Below are 24,836 nucleotides of genomic sequence, written 5' to 3'. Positions count from 1 at the left end.
ACGACTGACACGAAATTGTCAGTTCTTCAAATATTTAAACTAAATCAGGTTATGACGTCGTCTGACGCATGCGTAGAACCGATCTCGTCATGAGAGGACGGTTTTTGCTGACCCCCCAACCCTGTAGAAAAGTGCTGATTTCAAGGTGGAAAAATTAACGTTTTTGGCCAATTTTTCGATATTTTTTGGGCGAAGGATAAAGCTTTCATATGAGACCAAATTTGTGAATTTTTGTCCTGTCAAAAGTTTTTAGCAGACACACTAACATACATACATACATTTTCGCTTTTATATATATATAGATAGAAGATAGATTATAGGTTATGAAAAGGAAGGGTTGTAAATTTGGGTTGAATTTGGGGGGTATCAAAACCAAAGCAAAATATGATGAAAGTAAAAATAAAATAGATAAATCCCATAATTTATTATACCATACATGTTCACACTGAAACACTTATCACAATATTCTGTGGATCTATATTAAAAAACCTTGTTAAACTTTGTGACATATTTCCATTCTATGGAGGTCAGGTGCGAACGGACACCCCATAATTTTATTATACCATATTTCTTCAAACTGAAACATTTCAAAGTTTGTGCCTATTTCCATTCTATGGAGGCCAGGCGTGAACGCAGACCCTACAATTTTATTATACCATCCCTATTTAAATTAAAACATACTCATTGAAGTATTATGTACATCTATATCAAAATCACTTGTAAACTTTTTTTTTTTTTTTTTAATTTTTTATTTCCATACTTTGTGGACCAGGTATGAACGCAGACCTCACAATTTTAATAAACCACCGTTCTGCCAGATCAAACATACCCATTCCTGTGTGTCGATACATCTTCTATCATTATGTGTTAAGATTAAATAGTTACCGAAACCGATATAAAAACTCATGGAAAATATATATATATATATATATATATATATATATATATATAAGCTGAATGTGTGTGTATGTGTGTCTGGTCACAAATAGGCTCCTATATGATTATATAGGAGCCTATTTGTGACCAGACACACATACACACACATTCAGCTTATATATATATATATATATTTTCCATGAGTTTTTATATCGGTTTCGATTCAAGCTAATACACCTAAGTCATATGGATATATATTTTAAAAGTTTTTTTTTTGAAATCGCAACTTTATAATCTATAAAAATCGATAGAACATTAATTCTGTAATAATATATCAAATCTGCAAGAATTAAAATATATTTAAGCGTACTTTATGATCGGTCTTTCCCGGGCGTTCGTGCTAGCTTAGATAATACTTTTGCAGTTTTAACAAAAAAAAGTTACAATAATATCGGAGCATCTCCATTCACACTGAACATCTACAGACTGCCAACATCAATATATTACGTATGAATGAGTCACCTGTGGAACTTCCACAGGTCCCGCTAGTATAGATTAAATTCACAAGCAGTGTGAGCTCTGTCTTTTGAGAGGGATATATGTACTCATGATACCCTATTAAGTATTACTCCCCCAGTCGCATGTATATCCTAGTTAAGGGAGATGATGATATTTTGCAGTTCTTGTAGGAAGGTGTCGATGTCTTCCTACATACAGCACCTGGTATTCTCAAATGGTCACCCATTTTAGTACTGATCAGGCTCAATGTTGCTTAACTTTGGTGATCTAACGAGAACCGGTGTGTCAACGTGATTGTGTAGGTCTCCAAGATATAACTGTATTTATAAAGAGGTTTACATAAAGGTCTGTAACGCCATTGTTCCACTGTCCTATTTATAGGACACCACGTGATTTCTTTTTAAAATTTGATGTAGATATCATTGTACAACTTACTGCATAATTACTCTGAAGAAAAGATAAATTTCATCTATAGTCATCAACTTCTCTTAGAGTTATTGAAATCCTCTTAAAAATTCTTGAAATTTGCCAAAATTCTGTTTGTTTGATAATGTATGAACTTATATAAATGAGTCTTGCAATAGTAAGCCAACAACTTATTGCCAAAAATGCAATGTAACTCTTTATGTGAACTGTTTTGCTCCTTACCCATAATGTGTAAATTTTATTTTGAATGAATAGTCTCTTGATTTCTGAAATACATCACATGTACCCGATGTCCCATTTGTTGGTAGAGTTGATGTTTTGTTTTCTAAATAAAATGTCTTTTCTTTCATTTTTGTATTTCAACGAAAGTGTTGGAACGATTAATCGGAAATCCAAAAAATCAAATTTTTTTTTTGGGGGGGGGGGCGGAGGGGTGTATCGTAGTCAGAAAAAATTTGCGCCTTGTTTCCGATGCTAAAATAATTTTTCTTTTTCTTTAAAACTTGTCGATGGTTCGTAAACTACCAGTAAAACTAATATCTATGGATCCTTTGTGCAAATGTATTTATTTGGGAAAATGTATTTGTGTGTGTATTACATGGGTTTTATAATCTTGCGCCCCCCCCCCCCCCCCAAAAAAAAACCCTCTATATTTAGAACTTTAAAAAAAATTTAAATTGGAATCTGTAATTGTACTGGAATTAGGAATTTAGAACGGAATCTGTAATAGTATTGGAATTGGAAAAATATTGAAATCTTCCCATCAGATTCTAACCCATTTTTAGTCATTAGTTTCAACTGACTTCTAAAAAAAAACAATTAGATATTCTGGGGCGTAATGGTTTCAGTAAGCCACATGTTGCAAATATGAGCGTTAGGGATAAATTGTTGAATCAGAAAAGTGTCTTTTTGATAAACACTAACTTTAAGTTCGAGTGGCAACTCAATAAGAAAGACAAACGGTGTGTGCAGTGGATTTAACGAGATAATCTCTAAATGACTGTTTCACTGCATTTTAATGCATTTTTTTTTTTTTTAATCTTATTCATATAAGGTGAATCAAAATGTTTGGAATTTTTCAGAAATTAATTTAAATAATATATGAGGTGCCTTTTATTGATAGTGCACGCATGAAACTCTATTCCTCTTTGAAGTGATCACCTTTGGCTGTAATGCACTTGTTGTACTGTTCCAACAACTTCTGGAAGGCCCCATGGGAGTCTTCTTGTGTGAGCGTGTCAAAAATCCTCATCACAGCCTGTTTCATCTTCTCAATTGTCTCATAATGACAGCCTCTAAGGTTTTCCTTGAGCTTAGGGAATAACTAAGTCACAGGGAGCAAGGTCTGGACTATAGCGAGGGTGAGAAACTGTATTGATGCGCATGACAATGTCTTTCTTTCTGATCTTTTCCGAGCAATATTGGGACAAACTTTGTGCAAATCTTCCGCATCTTCACTTCCTCACAAATAATTGTGTGTACAGTTCCCACACTGACATCAAATTGTATTGTCTCTAATACACACATGGCGGTCCTTATCTATGAAATTCTTTATTTGGCCAATCAACTCTGGTGTTCTTATTCTTTCCATACCTCTCATCATCCCTCACACTCTCTGCCACTCTTGAATCTCTTATGCCACTCAAAAACTGATGCTTGATTCATGCAAGATGGCCCAAAAGCAGTCTGAAGCATTCCATACGTTTCTGACAGTTTCCCAAGTTTAAAACAGAATTTAATTACATATCATTCTTTTAAAGTGTCCTCACATCCATATTGCATTTTTGAAATCCACCAGCTGTGACAATCAGGCTTTGGTAGGGTGTATTCCAATTCCTGTTGTAGCTCTTCATTTGAACCTGAAATCATAAAAATTAGTCATCTCATAAGATGTATAGCAATAACAATACTGAATTTTCAAGCGTCTACAACAATTTTAAATACCTGTACAAAAAAGTCTGGAAACTTATTAAAGGCACCATATATATATATATATATATATATATATATATATATAACCTTATTTGTTAAACATAGTTGCCATTTGGATTGGTACAATTCTCAAAATCTGTTTCCAGGTTCAAAAACTATCTTTGAAGAATTTTGGAGAATGTTTTGGAACCAAGTAGTTTTGCTTTTTCTCTCTCGTTAAAATTTGTTCTTCTGAGGGTTTCGTTGAGTTTGAAAAAAAAAAAAAAAGCTGGTGCTTAATTGGGATGATGTGGTGAGTGAGGATTGCCATCGGGCATATTGTGCAACCCTTGAATAATGCAATGGTGAATTTTTATGATGCGGCCAAATTCCATCAAAGTTTCCTGTTCCGTTTTTTTTTTTTTTTTTTTTTTTTTGTTTTTTTTCAGCGTTATAAACGTTGCTTTTTTTTCTTTCTTGGTCTTCGGGCCAAGATCAAAGTGTAGCATCCGTTCTGATGCTGCACTACACATTTTTGCTCTCAGTTAATGGAGAAATCCTTCAGGACTGATACATTTTTTATTTTTGTTACTAACAATAGTGTCCCTTTTTGGGGAGCTGGTTTCCCCTCTCATTAAAAACCGACCTTGTGTCTGCTTCGTGGGGAAGCAAGTAAAAAAAAAAAAAAAAAAAAAAAAATCTGTTGGCATCACACCCTCTGAATTGTGGCCATTAGTTTTTCAGCTGACTTTTGAGTTGTGGTTGCCAGGAGTCCCAAAGATCTATGTTGTAGACTTATTTTTTTTTTTTTTTTTTTTTTTTTACTCTGACTCATGTTGGAACATCAGAACTTGTTCTTTTGTTGGCTCTAATTCTGTTGAATAATGTTAAATCACTTTGAAGATTCTGTTGATCAGGTTTGCAACATTGTTAGAACCCATCGAACTGAAACTCCTTCGGTTCCAAACCATCATAAAGAATTGAATTTGCCGACGCATAGGAAATATCTGGGGACGTAGTTATCCAATTGACGGTTATTTGCCGATCATCAATTAAATTTTCAATAACTTCAATATTTTTTTTTGGTCCTGACAAAGGAGGGATTGGACCTAGTACTTCACTCCCGTTTCTTCGTTTGCATTTTTCTCAATAACCACGACTTGGATTTTTTTTTTCTTTTAATTTTGCACAAACTTTAGTCATGGTGAAAATAAATTTTTGGCAATATGAATTTTCCAGGATAACTGGTTGTGCCCCTATGGAGCATTATTGGGGTAAAATTGCTCCCAAAGCGTTAATCTGTTAACTTGTTTGCACTTTTCTCAACCACGCCTTGAATTTTCAAAAACTTTTGCACAAACATTAGTCATGGTGAAAGTAAATTTTTCACTTGTGGAAGGGAACCCCTGCATGTTCGACTTTTTTTCTTTTTTTTTTATCTTAAAGCACAATTTTCATAATTTTTTTTTTTTTTTTTTTTTTTTCATAACCTCAAAGACCTTTCCATTCAAGGTTTACCAAAAATTTGATACTCAACCTTATCTCAAAATATCCGTTTTCCATAGTTGAAAAAGTAGCTTCTCTTTATATGGCACGAACAATAGAGATTAGCTGTAACCGATCGCAGCGAACTAAAAACTAAGCACCCAGTGAAGTGTTCTGCCATGTTTTAACGTGATACTTTTATTGCTATTAAAAAATTCCAACTTTTTGATCCACCCTCGTATTTTTGTTTTTCATTGCTTCTACTTCAACTATGTAAATTAGTAGCAGATCGCCTGACGTTACCGGTCGTAAAATACTCTTAAATATGATATTTTAATTTATGCCGATTCCATTATTATAGCCAATTCTCTATTGATTATTATATTGTACCCAGTATATATTAGTGATTTTCAACGTAAAAAAAAATATTGAACTGGGTGCCATCAGCTAAAAATCGAAACCAGAAGGTTTAGCTCTCTAACAGTACTCACTACCATATAACCTAAAGACAGATGGATATCAAAACTTTAAAAATTAATACAGTTTAGCATATAAATGTATATTTGCGCATGCATAGAAAAGTACTTTAAGTTGACTTATGCCTGCCAAGTTCCAATTTTTTTCAATTTTAATCTCTTAGCAGCTATTTTTACTGACTAAAACCAAATTGAATTTGTTCCACAGGTCTGAATACCTTATATACCAAATTTATCAACTAAAAATTGATAGTAATTAGGTAAAGACCGTTCCATATACACCCACACAAACAGACAAGGTCACTTATTAGTGGCCTGGCAAGGCTATAGGAGAGACAACCAAGCAAAAAAAAAAAAACTAAGCAAAATTCATCCCAAAGCAGCAAAACTGAAGCTAGCTTGCCAGGACACTATATATACAAATGTAGGCAAATTTGGGCATATTTTATTGGTTTGAAAATATAGGTTCTTATCAATTGTCATCAAATTTTAACCATAGAATAGTATTATAATCTTCAATGAACCTGTAAATTTTCATGTAGTTTCATCCCATAGAACCAAAGGTATGAGCATTTCAATATTCAATTTTGCTATGAGTGTGTGTGTATGTATGTATGTATGTATATATATATATATATATATCACCTTTTTTGGCAATCTCAGCGACTATTGATCAGAATTTAACAAATGAAGGCTCATTGGAAAGCTAATGACCTGAATTATGTAGTGGGCTATGTGACATTTGCCTTTAAGGTCGCATATTAAGGGAATCATCCAGAGCCTATTTTTGGGACATTTTACAACTATAAAATGTTTCAATCATAGTCATTTGTTTTTCTAGTTTTTCATATGGATTACAAAATATCTATTTCCCCAAAACCTCTAGCCTTGATGGAGGGGAGATTAAAACTTGCTGCCATGGTTTCAAATGATCTGAAATAACAACAAGACTTCAGACTTGATTCCAAATATTTCTCATATGTAATATCTCCCCTCTATAAGATAAGGCATTCGATAGGATGGCCCATCTCTAGCAAAAAGAAAATTAAGAACAAACTATACATTGAGTACCCTGTGTTTTTTTTTTAGCCCCCCCCCCCTCATGAATAAAACTGTCTACTGTTTAAATTTAGGAGTGATGCAGTTTACTATGCAAGTTATGATTTCAAGAAATAGTAAAAAAAACAAAAAAAACGTAAGTCACGCAGAAAACACACGTGCACTTAAATTGGTCACACAATTTTAATATAGACATGAAAATTAGGACCCTACTCGATGTATTCGAACTAATTGGCAAAAATGTTGGTTGTAGTACATATTTACTATGCCTCCCCACGGGACAGTTAGACACCAGGGTCGTTTTTTAATGTGGAGAAAAGGTACAAAAAAAAAAAAAAAAAAAAAACTGTCTCAGTCGTGAAGGACTGCTCCTCCACCGAAAGAGAACAAGAAATGGAAGTGCAACATCTGAAGAACAGATACTACACTTTGATCTTAACCGAAAGGCCAAAATTTTATGTTGTAATAGACGTCCGACAGAAATCCCTCCCCCTCCCACATATATGACGAGTCTATATTCCAACTTCAAAGATGTTGTTCATCTTACATTTATTTTTTTCAGCATGTTAAAATGTTCAATATATATATATATATATATATATATATGTATATATATATATATATATATATTGATATATAATAGGAAATAAAATTCTGTAAATTGAAATTTACAAAAAATATTTTTAACAAGCAATACAAAAACAAATTGAACATTAATTTTATTTGTATTCCTTGTCGAAAAATAAATTTATAAGTTTTAATTTACAGAATTTAATTTCCTATTTGTTTTATTTTATTTTATTTTTATTTTTTTTTTTTTACAAGGAAGTCGCTACTTATCAAGGCCCGGATGCCACTCGGGGATAAGGGTTAATCTTGAATGTTGAGCTTTTTCATCTGGTTGTGGTTATAAGTATTAATACTAATATCTATACTTATAGTTTGCAAAATTAATTTTTTAACTGAAAGTAACTATTCTTATATTCTGCACTCTCCATTCTTGGGGGGGGGGCGGTAGCTAAATTCTCGCATTAAAATCTGACCTCTGTGAAAAGAAAACATGACCTCATTGACCTGTCTGACATTTACATGGGTCGGGTGAGGATATTATTTACTTTTATAGTAGTAAATGTTTTGACTTTTGTCGAAATATTAAATATTTATTTGGATTTTTTTTTTCTTTAGGGTCTTTATATTTACAAACATTTTTGTTTAGATATTTTGTGGTGATGATTTAGTGTCAATTCTGACTTATTTATTTTTCAACATTCATTCTTTAACAGACAAGTCTCGAAATTTTTTTTTTTTTTTTTTTTCGCCATTTCCACGGATTGAAGATGAAACAAAGTTTGGACGCAATTCAATTGTCCGTTCAAATAAAACGGAATTGTTACAAATTGTTTTTACTCTAAAAAATGATCAAAATAAAAGCTTGTCAAAACAATTTATATTATTTCCTGCAAGACTTTTGGCAGTTTACGGACCATGCTGAAATGTTATTTAAAAAAAAAAAAAAAAAAAAATTCTTAACATAGAGAGGTTGTTAGCTATTCTGTGCTTTCACCTAACAATTTAATAATCCAGATACAATAAAAATTAAATTCAACTAAAAAAATAGCGCGGTCCGACGGACCGCCGGTCCGTATTCTGCACATGCATCCATATATTTCCACACACACATTATATATATATATATATATATATATATATATATATATATATATATATATATATATATATATATAAAAACCGGAAAGGAATTCGTATTTGAATTATTCGGACCATCATTCTCATGTTGGATATAATTCTCGCAACGTTTCGGCCGTTGTAATCTTCGACTTTGTCGAACTCTAGAATCTATGGACTTTAAAACTGAATAACCAGAGCAATAACTAATAATGGCTGGAATAATCGAATCATCTCAAGAATTCTGAAACAATAGAAACACATCTTAAAACATTTATTTTTACTTATTTTTTTAGGGGGTATTTTATGTCACGGTAACATTGTGTGGGTTACTAACAGTATTTCGTATAATTTTTTATTTTTAAGTCATTATAAAATATTAAATATTTAGGTGTCAATTCACGTCCATTTTTCTTGCTCTTACGTAATGCTCGAAATTTTTTTTTTTTTTTCGAACTGAATAAACGTTTTTGAGTGAAACACTAAAAACTTCAGGTAGGTAGAAGAGTAACTTATCTTACTTTTGATAACTTATTTGTTATATTTTACTTTTTTACCACTTTTCGTTCCTCTGTGAATTGTAAAGTTATTCATTTTTTTATTTTTAAAGAAAAATATTAAGTCCCCATTTTAAGATTTCGGATTTAAGATAAACATTTAATTCAATGAGAAAAGACGAGTTAAATTTGTTTTTCTTTTCTTTTTTTCTAAAAGCTCCTATTTAGTAGACTTTTGCGTTTTTTTTTTTTTTTTTTTTTTTTTTATTTTTTAATTTTTTAATTTTATGTAAAAAATTTTTTTTTGTTTTAAATTTCATATCGCGAAAAATATAGTTGCAATCTCTAAATACAACAAGCGCGTCAAACAGTCCTGGGCCATTTCACGCACTTGCCGGCGATCACGGATAGAATTAAGAGTTCTATTTTATTTTGGAGGTCGTTAATACAAGGTCGTTGATTTTGAGAGAAGTGGAAATAACGACCAAGGTCAGAATCCTTTAACCTCTGACCCTCAGGATGCTTTATTCTGTATCTCCACCCCCTCCTTCGCCCATGACACGCCGCCGTCAAAATCTAGTATCAGTTATATTTTTACCTTGACCTTAAACAAATAATCCTTTTGTAACTCTTAAGGTTATGTCATATCATTTCAAGAATTAAATAATAAAAAAAATTAAAGATACGTCCTCGTTTCTCTATAGTCTGTTTGTCTGTCACGTTGAAGGTTTGAAATCTGGTTTTTGTCGGCCAACGCGAATGCAAAGGAGGAGGAGGGCGAAAGTAGGAACGTCTTTGCATCTAATTAACCGTCCGTCCGTCACGCTTCATTTTTAAATTGCATTTTTGTTTTTTTATTACCAAAGCAGTTTTTTCACCTTAAAAAAAAAAAAAAAATGGTATTGTAGTTTGACACTTTCGGCTAAATATCCCCCTCCTTTCTATTAAAACATAAATGAGATTCAGTTTTTTTTTATTTTAGGCGATTACGTGTGAATGAAAAACTGGCAAGATGAAAAGTTTATTTTAGAATTTAATCTGGCATCGATTTTACATATAAATTAATATAAAACAATCCTTATTTCTGGATGATTCTAACCTAGGGACAGTTAACATATATTACTCTTTATTACTGGTGCTACCAGGTCAGGCCAATCTGAAGGTATTGGCTTCCTGAGACGAAATGCACCTAACATTGATGTTTTTGTTTTTCTGTCATTTGCAAAACTTTATGTCCTGCAAAACCAAAAGCAACATCCCATCTTTTCCCTCTTTTCCTTCTTCCATTTTCTTTCTCTTTCTATCCCCCCCACTTCCTGACTGGTTTCTTAACTTAAAATGTACCAAACATTAATACTGTAACTCTCTCATTGTAAAACTCATTCATGTTCTGCAGGGCAGGGAACAAAAACGATAAAATCCACTATAAAACAACCAAACCAAACCAAACACTACAAAATAGCAATTGAAGATACAAAGAGCTTGAAGAATAAAAACCTTCTACAAAATAACTGGATTCGGCATTAAATAACCCGAAAAAGGGTTGATATGCCGTAAAAAAAAACCCCAAACTAACACTCTTTATTTGTTTTTACATAAGCAGTAATATTTTCGTAAACACATTTTTTAGCTTTCCTAAAACAAAACAAAAACAAAACTCCTGTGGCGAAAAAAAAAAAAAAAAAAAATTAATAATAAAAATCTTGAAAAAAAAATAAAAACTTACATCTAAGAATTTACAGTTAAAAAAAGTTCAACTTTTCTTTAAAAATAAAATTTGTTGATAAATACTTAGCAAAAAAAAAAAAAAAAAATAGAAAAAAAATTAAACAAAATTTATATTCAGTCACTAAACGATAGGTTTTTGTTGTTTTTATTTAGTGTATTTCTATTTTTTTCCGGTTTGTTTGTTTTGAAATTAGTCTGCGTCTGTTACTGCGCTCAGCTTAATCCGATGATTGTCGGTTGTGCCCGATCCATGATTGACGGGAATATCCTGAGAATTCAGTTAAAATTTTGCAAGATTACTGTTTAGATATTTTCCATTTTTTTTATCTACTTCTCTCCTACCGATACTGCCAACCCACAATTTTTAAATTTTTTTTTTCCTTTTTTCTTCTTCCTTTTTTCCTTTTTTCTTTTTTCTTTTTCCTTTTTTTCTTTTTCCTTTTTTCTTTTTCCTTTTTTCTTTTTCCTTTTTTTTCCTTTTTCCTTTTTTTCCTTTTTCCTTTTTTTTCCTTTTTCCTTTTTTTTCCTTTTTCCTTTTTTTTCCTTTTTCCTTTTTTTTCCTTTTTTTTTCCTTTTTTTCCTTTTTCCTTTTTTTTCCTTTTTTTTTCCTTTTTTTCCCTTTTTTTCCCTTTTTTTTCCTTTTTTTTCCTTTCTTTAATAGCATTTGCTGGTGGATATGCTGACAACGATTATCACGGTTAGATTTGGGGGAATTATATTTCCACATCCCCCCTCCTAATAAAAAGGGGGTTGCCTACTCCGAAAGCCGTTCTTTACATGAGGATATTGGGAGTGTTCTTAAGATAGGGAGGTTGAAGGTGTCTGTTCTTAATATGACAATACTCAAAGTGAAGTGAAAAAAAATCGTAATTGTTTTCTTTTATACGTTAGAAACAGACAACATAAAAATAGTTTACTTTAAAACTATTGGTGGAAGAGTTAGAGGAAGACTTGAACAACAAACAGAAACGGAACTGCTACCGCGATCACTCTAAACAGTCCATATGAGAATCCATAACCTCTAAAACTTCTGTTTTTAATTTCCATTATTAATCTAATCGACCAGGTTTCGTACTTTTATTAATTCATACTGATTTACACATTCCCTGAATTGCTTTTTTTTTTTTTTAAATTCAAACAGCACCTGCATGTTATCGCCCCATACTTTTTTGCAAAGGGAGGCAGGCTTCCACCCGGCAACGCTGGTTAACGGGTCCTGCTAGTATATATTGTCAATAGGAGATAAATTTTATACATTAAAATGTTGGGAGGGTCTCTACTTAAGCAATTACGTGTTTTTTACGCCCTTGCCAGTCGGACTTAAGCTTAGTGGTTAAAAAAAGGTTAATTGCCCTATAAAGTTAATGGAACTCTAGGTTAAATTAATATGAAACTGATCTCTCTATATTCTAAAATAGTTTTCTTTCAGACAATTTTTTTTCAGTGTGTTAATAGAATCTTAAAATTTTTATCCTACAACAAGGCATATTGCCACTTGGAATGTAAGTGGCTACTATTTGTAATTATCTAGCAGGGGACTGTGGGGAGTTGAGCAGCGAGATGGCTGTTCACATTACATTTGAACTTCAGGTTAGTACGGTCGGAGAAACTGGGAGGTAATTCTAAAGTCTAGCAGTTTGAGGGAGCAAACTGATGGGTTTTCCAGCATCCAGAGACATCAACAATGAATGCTGCTTGTTGGGTAATCGGGAGTATGCATGTCAAGGAGGCACAACTGCTAAGCGTTCATCAGAGCACATTCCCTTTAAGTACTTTTTTTAAAAAAAGAAAAAAAAAAAAAAAGGTCCAGGGATGGGACAGAGGTTGGTGCTTGTCTGACAGTGTGGAACCTATTAGATTTGATAACCTGTCTAAGAGTAAGAAACTAATGATAGATGTACCAGTCCAGATTTTTTTTTTTTTTTTTTTTTTTTTTTTTTTAAAAAATTACATTTTCACCCCAAACAAAGCACAGTGCTACTTTGATGTAGGGGGCTACTATCAGGGACATAAGTTACAGATACTATATAGGGAGTTGAGCAGCAAGATGTCTGTTCACATTATACTTGAACTTTTGCACGTCAGTACATGGGGAAGCAGGAAACCCGAAGGGAATTCCAATTTCTAGCAGTTCTGGGAAAGAAACTATTAGTAGAAAGCTTTCTTACATCTAGGGATCTCTACTGTGTAGGGGTGGGACTTTGCTGTTTGTCAAGAGTATTTATGTCGAGGGAGTACAAAGGCTAGTGTGGCAACAATATCTGTGCACATTCTAATTGTGGCTTTGTAAAGACATTTAATACTCTCTGGTATGAGTAATTTTCTAGCACTTTTTTTTTTTTTTTTTTTTTTTTTTTTTGAGTGAGGGTTAGTTGAGTGTTAATTTACAAATGTACCTGGCATTTCAGTAAAAAGTAAAGACGATTAAAAAATATTTCTTTTTGATTCGTCCACTTATCTCTAAAGAACCCCTGTCCCTCTGTTATGCACGATCGCCTTTAATGGCCGAAGTGTTGTAAAACTTTTTTAAGCAGTAGCGGTATTTTGCCCACCAATGCCTGCCATCAATCGCAAACAACGTGTTGTCTCGCGTGAGTTGAATTGACCAAGAAAATGATGACATGGAGGGCAACTCTTCAAAATTTAAAACAAAAAAAAAGTTTACTCAGAAATGCATTTACGTAATCAATCTAAAATGAGAGTAATTAACTAATACTTAACTATTTATTTTACTCGGTTAGGTAGTTAAATTGTCCAGTTTGAGTTTGATTTGTAAGCTTTATGGTTTAGAAAATTCAATGATTTTTTTTTCTCTTTATATAGTCTCATTTCTTTCAATGTCCGTATAAATTCTTGTTTAATTGCCGTTTCAGTCGTCAAATTTGCCATCAAACTATTTTTTATTAGAATCTTGGGGGTTGTATTACTGTACACATAGATTCGAAAAAGTTGTCAAAAAACAAATATATAACAAATAAATGTTATCAAAGGCAAGATAAGTTACTTTTCTACCAAACTGGATATATTTTTCGTGTTTTTATTCAATGTAACATGTTTATTCAGCTGGAAAACCATACAGTGTTTTACCGATGTATTGGAAAATTCAAGATGGCGCCTGACTCTCTCTTTAATACGGTAAGTTGTGGAAAAGGTATTACAAATAAAAAAACTAGACTAAATACTATTAAAAACCTGCTCAATATATGTTACCGTGACATAGGTTGACATATATTCGGTGTGTTTTCAATAGTATTTAGTCTAGTTTTTTTTATTTATAGCACCTTTTCCACAATTTACTGTGTTTAAGAGTCAGGCGCCATCTTGAATTTTCCAATACATCGGTAAACACTATGTTTTTCGAGCTGAATAAACATGTTACATTGAATAAAAACACGAAAAATATATCCAATTAGGTAGAAAAGTAACTTATTTTGCCTTTGATAACATTTATTTGTTATATATTTATTTTTGGACAACTTTTTCGAACCTGTGTGTACAGTAATACAAACCCGAATCTTGTTCCCATTAAAATAAACGATGCTTGTTAAGATATAGTTGACAGATCGATTTTTTTTTTTTTTTTTTAAATATATCGTTTTAAGCAAAAACAATATTACATACTTAATTGTCATGTCAAAAATAGTAATATATCCAGAAATTACGTAAAAAATCGAGTAGAAAGTTAAGTAATTTTTATAGAAAATTGGGTAAAATCACGTTTTTCTTAGACATTATAAAGATAATGGTAGGGGTCTAAATTCAGGGGGCATAACTCAAACGAATATTTTAGATTACTTGTTCATGGCTACAATATTTGTTGTCTAGTGATATTTTTTATTTACTAAAAACACTAACAGTTGTTTTACTTAATGAATTTTCGTAATTTTTGGATATATTACTATTTTCAACAACGATTAAGTACGTAATATTGTTTTTGCTTAAAACAATATTAAAAAAAAAATCGATTTGTCGACTTTATCTTAAGAAGCATTGAAAACAGCAAAAAAAAAAAAAAAAAAAAAAAAATTCTTGTGCAAAAGTGGATTTTTAAACTAGCGCATTTCAGGTGAAAACATTATTGCATACTTGTCATGGCAATTTGTATAAATTGCAAAAAATAATCCGGTAAAAAATAAAATTTACTGATTTTTTTTAGACGGGGGCATAGCCAGGAAGGACCAACCAAGGAAAGTGGTCCAAACTTGTATATCAAAAAAATTTACAAAATGTAAGGTTTCATTTTAGTAAAAAAATTTTTTTAAAAATTATAATTAGGGCAATGTACAAATTGCAATCAATGCTCATTGAATGTTCTTATAACGTGAAATTGAAATATTTTGATTTATGAAATTTTTTATATAATTACTTTGTCAAATTACTCAACCTAATTAATAAATGCAGTTTTTGGGTTGGCATAATTATAAATTTTTGTGTTTCATAGTTTTTAAGTCTTGGTATCGTTTGCCATATCTGGTTATAATTAAATACTTAAAGATGAAAACAAAACGAAAAAGGAGTGAAATGATACAAAAAGTTTTATTTTCATACAAAAAAAAAATGAAAATTAGTAAATATTTTTAATGAAATGAAACAAATTCAGCTCTGCAAAATTCCCCTGTAGCTAGGTAAACTTGGAGGTGTTATTGTGAAATGGCAGGCAAAATCGATTTGTAAGCAGTAATTCCTTAGTTAGCAGGCAAATTTACAAAACAAATGCTTACCTGCCTGCCTATCTTTGACTGCCCTACTGGCGCTTTAAATTGGGGGGGGGATTTCGATAAATGTCTTCTAGGAAAGGAGGGGGTCTAAAAAGCATGGAAATATGGCTGGCTATGCCCCTGTTTATAGTTATATCATGTTTTAATGTGGAAAAGTTCTTAAGATCCAGGGAAGGTTACTGCAATCAATTTGACAACCCGCCATTTCAAAATTCAAAATGTCAGCGTTTATTGTAGATGATTTGTCTGTACAAACTACATCTAGCACGTCTACTAGATACTTTTTCTTAAGTTTTGAATTTATACTAATTTCAACAAATGTAAATATGTAATGTTTTCACCTGAAGTGCATTGGTTCCAAAATCCATTATTTTACACAAGCACCTGAATAAAAAAAAAGAAAAAAAAAACAGTTATAGCAATAGTTTCCTAAGTTTTGTTCATGTGAAACAGTCCGGAATAATGTAGTAGCCATTTTCATACTCTTAGAAAGAGTACAGGTAAGGAAAAATGAATGATAACTGAAGTTCTTCCTTAGCTAGACTTTCTCAACTTGTCAAGATTTTATTTTGGCGTTACACATCTTTATATATAGTTAAATATTTAGAGATTTATAAAGCATCGGAATCAGGAATTTAGTATGGAATCGGGGATTGTATTGGAATCGGTAAAATATTGGAATCGTCCCATCACTACTATATTTACATAGTAAAATGAACATCACTTTAAATTATTTATTCAAACAATTTCTCTTTTTGTTTCTATTTTCTGCTAAAAATAGAAAAGGATCGTATGATTTTTGTGTGGTCACCCTATCCAAAACTTTTCTCACCTGATGCATAATTTTAGTGTTCATTTTCAATGAAATTTATATATATAAACAAACACCTTTTTTGGGCATATTTATTGGCAAAATGTCATCTTTGCTTGTAAAAATCTATTTTAAAACTCGAAATACAGGTATTTCTTTTTCAACTAGATCATGAAAATTTTGTGCTAATTTATCATGCATTGATTTGAAAAAAAATAAATAAAAGGGGGTTTAAAACGGATGAATGCGCAAAATTTTTGCTAGACAATTTAAGGATAATCATATATATATATAAAATCATATCTGGGAGGGGGGGTTATAGTCAGGTGATTGCATAACCCATTCAGAATTGCACCTACAGTAGAGATGACCACCAAAGTGTCTTCTGCATATTGAATGCTGATAAAACAAATGTTGGAAATTAATGATTGAAATTTGGTGGGCAAGTCAAAGTTAGAGGTTTATTTCTATCAAATATGGTTTAATTACAAAAAGGATTGCAGTCATCTATAGTGCTAAGTAGTAAAATTATACGTCTAAAAGTAAGAATTTTTTTTTTCGCCACTTATGAAGGTTCGAAGGCCACTCAAGGATAAGAGTTAATGTGTAAGGTGGTCACTGAGACTTTCTAATGGAACTCTTTAGAGATAAGTACTAAGATTATACATTTACAAACAAGACAAGGCTCCTAAAATTGGTCTGGAAATACTAGATCAGACTGTCTGAAGATATTGGCTTCCTTAGACGAAATGCACCTAACATTGATGATTTTTGTTTTTCTACTTCCTTTTGTAAAACTTATGTTCTGCAAAACCAAAAACAAAAATAACCCTCTCCACCCCTTTCTTCTTATTTCACCTTCTCTTTCTATCTCCCACTTCCTGACTGGTTTCTGAACTTAAAATGTACCAAACATTAATACTGTAACCCTTTTTCTTCCATTGCAAAACTCATTCATGTTCTGCAGGGCAGGGAACAAAGATGATAAAATCCACTCTAAAACAGCCAAGCCAAACCAAACACTATAAACTAACGATTGAAGGTACAAAGAGCTTGAAAAATAAAAACCTACAAAATAATAGGCTATGGGCCCAAAGGTCAAAATCCCTCTAGATTTTTGATTCTGTGACCTCGGTTGGGGGTGGAAGAAAAAATGGTGTCAAATGAATGCCAATAGACTCCTGAACATCATATTTTTTTTCACAAGCACAAATGTTGCGCATTAATGAAAACGGCGGCCATATTTAAAGATGGCCGACAATCATCAAATAGAACATTATGACTTGCTTAAACCTTAGTAGCACACAAACCGATAACAATACAGACATCTAGTTTAGCACATTTTATTCCCAATTTATTTCTTCATCATTTAATACATAAATATTGGACTTAATATATTTACTATGCTTCAAAATAGGGAATATTTTTCTAAAAAAGCTTTTTTCAAACATCTTATTTGAAACAACTTCAATCTTTTCTGTGGATAACTAAAGAAATAGATTTACATTTTGATATTTCTCATGTAGAGACACCTATAGTCTACCAATATTATTAGTCATACAAATCTATTGCTATATTTTGTATGTAACAAGGTCGTTTAAACCTGAGGTAGAGCTGCGATTTTGTGTCATTTTTTATACACATCAACTTGGTAAAATATACAATGTTTGTCAATTTTCATTAAAAAGTATTTTTTTGAATCTATGAATAATAACACAGATTTAAAGGACAAAAAGGCATTTTTAATGAAAGTTAAACAAACATGTTAGTAAATAAGATCATATATGCTTTTATTTAAAACTGATCACTGCTTATGCCACTTCATCATCATCGTCGTCGTCATCACCATCATCAGTGTCATCATCATCATGTCCAATGTTTTTACTAATTTTATAACAAGAATCTTTTGCACACTTGCACATATCTGTGCATGGGACCCTGTTTTGGAGACATGTACAAATGTTAACGTCTTTACAATGACTTTTTTTACATTTGGCAGAGCAGTTAATTAAATCCATTAAACTGTCTGGAGCAGGAAGAAGATTCATCCAATGGATTACTAAATTTCCATTTTCTATCTTCCATCCATGACAATCAGGGGATGGTATATCAGGATTTGCATGGAGGCTCCTTTTATAGACACCTGAAAAAAGAAAGAAATTAACATTAATATTGAATAATTTTCATCCTTTCTAATAAGCAAATAACAATGAAACTCCATATATTTAATTTTTACATATAATTGGAAATTAAATATTTATAAAACGTACCTGCTTGATAGTTAGCTCGCTTGATGTGTTCACTCAGGGCATCTTGATTTGGAGGCATTGTGATTTCCAATTTTCTTTGGAATCTAAACATGTTGTATCTGGCTTCATTAACACTTGTGACATTTTGTTGGCCATACAACCTGCAAACAAACATTTCCAATGATTTTGCTGTGTCTGGTTTCACATAAAATTCATTACCAAGATCACTGAATGCGTAACAAAACTCATTCTCTCTCAGTAATAAACTAAGTGCTTTCTTTTTGCCCTTTCCGTAAAATGAACTGACACTATCACATCCTGTAAAACAATGTAGACCAATCAAGGCTTGACTGACAGACTCTCCAATGTTGTCTTTTATCATCTTGATGTCTATTGTTCGCAAATTTGTTCCTCTTCCTGTGTGGAAGTATAAATGTGCGGGAATAAGATTTTGTAAAGAAACTCCAATTACAAACACATCGGTATCAGGACTCATAATGATTACATCCGTACTAGTGTTGGCTGCAAAAGAAGCATGCAAATAAATCCGTGTATCAGCTTCTTCTTGTGAGCTACAAAGTTTTGTCTCTTCTAACCGGATGACAATATCACTTGCCTCTTTTCCAGGTGAGAAGGAATGACATTTCTTGTTATGCGCCAAGAATACCTTCACTCCTCTAAGCTCTGATGTTGAAACATTAGACCATGTTTCATCCAAGAATTCTATTAAGGACTTTTTATTCTCTCCATTTGAAAGAAATTTCTTCCATTGCTGAGGAAAGAGCTGACCATGGATTCTTATCTGAGAGCTAGTAGCAGCTCTTTTATCCCTCTCGATATTTTTTATAGAGATCTGCTGGTATGTATCAGTAACAAAATGAATTTCTTTAGAATGATTCGATTTTGCCCTGTTCACTAAACTTTTCAAAATAACAAGAGCAAGATTAAGAAATGTTTTCTCTCCTTGTAATTTGTTCAAATTTAATTGGTGTATCAGCGACATACCATCCACTATATATATGCCACCTACTATAGGGTTCTCAACAATAGGATTGTTAGCATGGCTTTCTAAAGCATGAAGTAAGTTTGCTTTATTAGTTTTAACCAACGATCCATGTGAATTTGCAAGGGACAATGGTAATGGACCTAAGGAATATGACAGTAATTCTTGAAGATTAATGTTCCGGATTCTACCAATCACAACCAATCTTGCTAGGAGATTTCTATCTGCTTCCAAAGTGATATCCTTTCCGTGGACATGATGATTTGATTTTTTAGACATACTGGAGAATGTTTTTAAATTCATTCTTTTCATCGGGGCAAAAAAATCAACTTCTCCCGTTTGTAGACGCTGCCCACAGAAATTTTCAAATTCTGATTCGCCCCTTGCCTTAGCAAATTGCAGATCATTTTGAACATCTTGTGTCGCAACTAATCCTGATGCAATATGGATCAACTCAGCTGGTTCATACTCAAATGGATTAAACATACTGTTTACTGTGTCTATTATCTTTCCAATAGCAAGCTTATCATGTTTCATCCGACTGTGTAAAAGATCTGATCGTGTTCCACTTCGTTCTCCTTTGCCAGCCATAGTTTCACATTCATGGGTAATAGACCCTCTCGCATGATGGGACCATATCCACCTGTTGACGGCTCTCTTGTTTGTGCTGAAGCCTGTCATACCACCTTTTGTTTTTGAATCACGATTAGCAGTTTGTTCGATGGTTTGGTCACAAGGAATTTTAGCAAAGGCATTTGAGCTTCTTTGAACAGCAAAATCTCCTCCAATGCATTGTGTATATATCACTGGATGAGTATTAGCGAGATTAGACATCTCCAACCAGTAAACTGGAAGGTATCTGCTATAATTTACATGGTCATATGCAAACACCCAAGGTAACATCTGTCTAACACTTGCCAAGTGAAGTTCCCAGTTTGACTCTCGAATACCTCTAAGGAAAAGTAAAAGAATTTCTACAATGTCAATATAAGAACTCCAGAATGCAAAAGTTTGCTTTTTGTTGCCAACCTGTATAAATTCTTCATAGGATGATAGAAAACTTTGAAAATGTTCTCCCTTCAGAATTTCTTCATACTGAGGTCCTGGGAATGATTGTGACAAGGATGTCATTAAATGCTTCACTTTTTCTGCCTTTTCTTCAGGAATGCTGTTTAAATAGGTTGTCAAACGCATATGCTGCATTGCTTCGCCCACTAATTTATGGGCTCTAACTGCTCTGTTATAGTGTCTACCTGTGAAAACTCCATTTATTGAGCCTACAGCAACAACTTCTGATTCTATTAGAATATCTTGAAGCCCGGCATCACGAAAACGCTTTCCCAAACACCCAAGAAAGGACATTGCTGTATGAAAAGCACCAAGTCGAATCACCAATCTCTTCATGAAATATGGATTTCTCCATCTAATTAATTGTGCCTTTGAATAGATTGCTTGATCCATTACAATAACAAGAGACTCTAACTTGAGTTGATCTGCAATGTCAATGCTTTTTTTTAGAATTGTAAGGACTGTATCCATTTCTGTGGGGCTAACATCAATTACGGGTAAATAACCTATGGTAGATTTTGATGCAATCTCCCTTTTGCACAGGAGTTGGTTAAACCCAGTCCAAGATGGTAATATAATTTCACTGCCGAATTTTGTGATATAGTACGCTATATCAAGTTTTAGAGAATTTTGCAGAAATACACGATCTGAATGAAGTGAAACATGTTCAGCAAATGGTAGTGGGCCATCTTTTCTTCCACCGGTGTATGTAGCCAAATTTACTTCTGGTGGTTCCAATGTTCTTTTCCGTGTTCTTTTGAGTCCTTCTACTGCAATCTTAGATGCACACGGTTCGACTAACATATTTTGTATTATTATCCCAGTTGTGTTGTGTGTTGTTCCATGTCCAGATAAAGTTTCCTCACCAAAATCATTATTGTCCCAGACCAAAGTTGTTGGAATACCTGCCTGGATGGTGGATGGAATAGAATTTTCTCCACGATTGATTTCAAGTTCAGCTAGTGCTGTATCATGATTTAAAACCACCGAATGAGAAACACAATGTCCCAAACCATTCAATAAACCAATCACTTGGGCAGATCCAGACATGGCGTACAGCCATACCAAGTGATAAATGTTTTGGCATTAATGTACGTCCGTTAGAAGACAAAAATATAATGTCTTGTGAAATAGACAAAATCTTTCTATAGACGGATGCAGATATGTCCATTATTTTTTCTGTGCACAAATCTTCAGATGCCCCAACTATCCATGCAAGAAAGTTAAATAAAATATGGGGCACCATCTTTTCAGCCTCCTGCAAATTTAATGTTTCTGCTGTTGGCGGCCATAACGAAGGAGGTTTTACTTGTTGAATAATATTTCTCAGATCCATAGCTGTTATGTACAAGTTAGAAAGAGGATTTGGATCTGAGCGTACATGACTTGTTTGTTGGTTTGTGTCATTTTCTGACGACTCTGTTTCACTTGGAGTTGTGGTATGTGTTTCCTCATGGAGTACTGTTTTTTCCTCTACAAGAGAAGACACTGTAATGTCATTTACATACACGATGTCACCTTGTGATCTCATTTTAGGAGTGATGAAGCATAATTGAGGAAATTTTTTCATTAATCTTTGTTTTAAATATCCTGTTTTATATAAATGCGCATCAACTCCATGTGTTTCTTTAATCTGTTTGACAAACAAATCTTTCAATTTTTTAAGTCTCATGATTTCCTTGTTTTCGATAATCCTTGTTTGGACTAATTTCGCAAAGACCTCAAATGCTTTAGCATATGAAGTTTGCTCAGAGTGTTCGGTTTTGGTTGGTTTGGTTAAATATCGAGTGAAGTCACGGTAACATGAGTTATGATATTTCACTTCGATTGCTACACAATCTTTATTCCTTATTTGCATGAGGAGTGATTCATTTTCATTTTCTTCTGCTGCTCGTTTTAAATTAGCAGCTTCTATTGTCGAACATCTGACAAGTTTTTCCCTGTTTCTTTTGCCAGATCCTTTGCACACTATAGTTTTTACTTTTTGGCATAGTATGCAAACATCTGGTAAAATATGCTCTGATCTAGCTGGCAAAGATGGTCGATCAAAATTGGAACGAAGAACCCGTCTTTTTTTAGCTGGTGGATCATCATTTTCGGCAGTAGTCGCATCAATGTTTTCTTGAGATGGGGACCCTGTAAAAATAAATATATTTAGGAGTTTAATATGCATTTGAAATAACAAAGTATATGGAAAAGTTCAAATTAAAAATATCCAATCATTATTTCATAAATCCAAAACATTTCATTAAAAATTTAAGATTTTTTTTGTATAGTGCTGATAAAACTTCTGTGAAAAAATTGTATGTTATTAATTTACATTCTACAATTAAATCGTCTGGTGACTCCTTATTAATCGGACCAAGGGATGTTTACAAAATCATGCAATATATTTATCATTGGAATTGGTAGGTAAATTCAATATGCAATGCACTTTATTTTACTAGTGAGTTACCACTTATCAAGGCTAAAAGCCACACGAGGATAAAGGTTAATGGAATAGATTGTCAAGTGACTGATTGTGGAAGTGCTAGAATCAAGAAATGGTACCATAGACAGTTGTATCTATATTTAGAATCATAAAAGAAATGAAACATTTCCAGATTAAAACCAATAGCTAAAATTATTGAAATTATGAAAACTGTTAAATAGTAACAGCATTTGGCTAAGAGCAAAGTGTACCCTTTATTCTGATAATACAGGTTATCTTTTGTTTCAGATTTGTGAAGGAGAAATCTTTCTAAACTGAGGCAATTGTAATTTTTGTTCCAATCAGAATACATTTTTGGTGAACTAAATTTTACCCACAATAAAACCCTGTTTTGTATCTATGTTCTCGTGGGGGAGGCAAGTAAATAGAAATAAACTCTAGTTTTTTTTTTTGTTTTCTTTACAAGTGAAATTTTCTAAAACAGATGCCAACTTTTATGTACATATTCAATTGTTTGAAAAGATATTAATGTAGATTAACACCCTCATTTAAATCGCTCCCTCCCCCGAGAAGAAAAAAGATTGTACAACTTAGAAGTTTACAAAAAAAAAAAAAAAAAAAAAAAAAAATTAAAAATCAATTAAATTGAATAAATATATTTTAGAATTTAGAGGTGTTGACCTTTTTTCTAGTGAAGATAAATTCTGTGCGTTTTTTTTATTGGGAGAGGAGGGGGTAAATTACAATCTTGGCACTCAGACTTAGGGTTAATGGTAAAAAAAAATTAACAATAGTCTCCAGGAAATGGAGGATGATTTTCCATTAAATTTATATACGAAATGTTACTCTAAATCCATTTTTTCCTACCATAAAATTTTTCATGCTGTTCAGTTCACACGTACTTGCCTAAGTGAATAGAGGGAGTATAAGAAAAATTGTCTCTTTCCAAATACGTATCAATAAAAATAAAAATTATTAAAAGCTTAAACTTACCTTCGAAAACGTTATCAGTATTCTTTTCTAGTTTTTTCTGAATTCTTTCAATTTTCTGATAATCCGTGAAACGTGCATAACAAGTTTGGTGAAACCCAACACGAGGTGGTATTTCAGTTGAATCACAGCTTAAGTCAAAGTTTTTCGCAATTTCTGCTTGTGGTCCATGTAAACCTTTCCATTTTTTAACATATTCTAAAAAGCGCGTCCATGTCTTCACTGAAAAAGATCTAACATTCAATGTTTTAGTTGGAAATATGCACATAACGCACTCTTTTTTGTCTTTGTTTACAAACATTTCTTCTTCACTGGAGGCAGCCATATTGAATTTTTAACTCGCACTACGATGATTGTGATTGGTAGATTGTAAGGAGTAAATAAAAGAAGTATTCTGAATGGCTACTTTTTTGTACGAAGGCAACTTAACAGTTAGCATTTTTTTGTGCATTAAAATTAAAATTATTTATTAATGCACCATAATCTTGCTTGTGAAATTTTTTTCCATGTTTCTTATGATTTTATACATATTATATCCAAAAATCATGCCCACCCCTTTTACATCTCATTAAAATTAAGAATTTTCACTCTGGGCCGACGGCCTATAACTGGATGCAACATGAATACTATTAATTTTATTTATTGCGGACTATTATCCTCATCTTTTCTTAGTTGTTTCACAACTAAAAAAAAAAAAAGATGAGGATAATAGTTATAAATAAATGAATGAATAATACTCATCTCAATGAATTCCAATTAAATAATATATGAATACTATTTCCAAAATAACTGGATTTGGCATTAAATAACCCCAAAAGGGTCAATATGCTGTAAAACAAAACAACCTAACTTTACCTAAAATTTGTAATAGAATCGTCCACAAAGAACTGTGACATAACTGTT

The 24,836-nt window shown here is 32.5% G+C and overlaps 1 protein-coding gene and 1 long non-coding RNA gene across 2 annotated transcripts in view; one reads left to right on the top strand and one right to left on the bottom strand.

The window, feature by feature from the left end:
• LOC145266558 (uncharacterized) overlaps positions 1-24,836 on the top strand; it is a 101,870-nt gene that overhangs the window by 29,623 nt on the left and 47,411 nt on the right. The gene's annotated exons all lie outside the window — the stretch shown is intronic.
• Positions 17,520-21,577, bottom strand: LOC145266557 (uncharacterized). The gene is made up of 2 exons (XM_080122371.1): positions 18,463-21,577; positions 17,520-18,335 (listed from the first exon to the last, which is right to left on the bottom strand). The coding sequence occupies exons 1-2, from the start codon at positions 21,560-21,562 to the stop codon at positions 18,004-18,006; spliced, it is 3,432 nt and encodes a 1,143-aa protein (XP_079978497.1). The 5' UTR covers positions 21,563-21,577; the 3' UTR covers positions 17,520-18,003.

This window comes from Euprymna scolopes, chromosome 41, assembly GCF_053919585.1.
Source record: "Euprymna scolopes isolate OS-2025 chromosome 41, ASM5391958v1, whole genome shotgun sequence".
Taxonomy (NCBI): domain Eukaryota; kingdom Metazoa; phylum Mollusca; class Cephalopoda; order Sepiida; family Sepiolidae; genus Euprymna; species Euprymna scolopes.
The sequence above is the reverse complement of the archived record's forward strand: the minus strand, read 5'-3'. Positions and strand labels throughout refer to the sequence as shown.

Excerpts from the sequence above, each read along its gene's own strand:
- LOC145266557 (XM_080122371.1), bottom strand. The coding sequence starts at position 21,562 with ATGTCTGGATCTGCCCAAGTGATTGGTTTATTGAATGGTTTGGGACAT. Across the intron at positions 18,336-18,462 it reads GCGAGCTAACTATCAAGCAG|GTGTCTATAAAAGGAGCCTC; the intron begins GTACGTTTTATA and ends TTCTTTTTTCAG.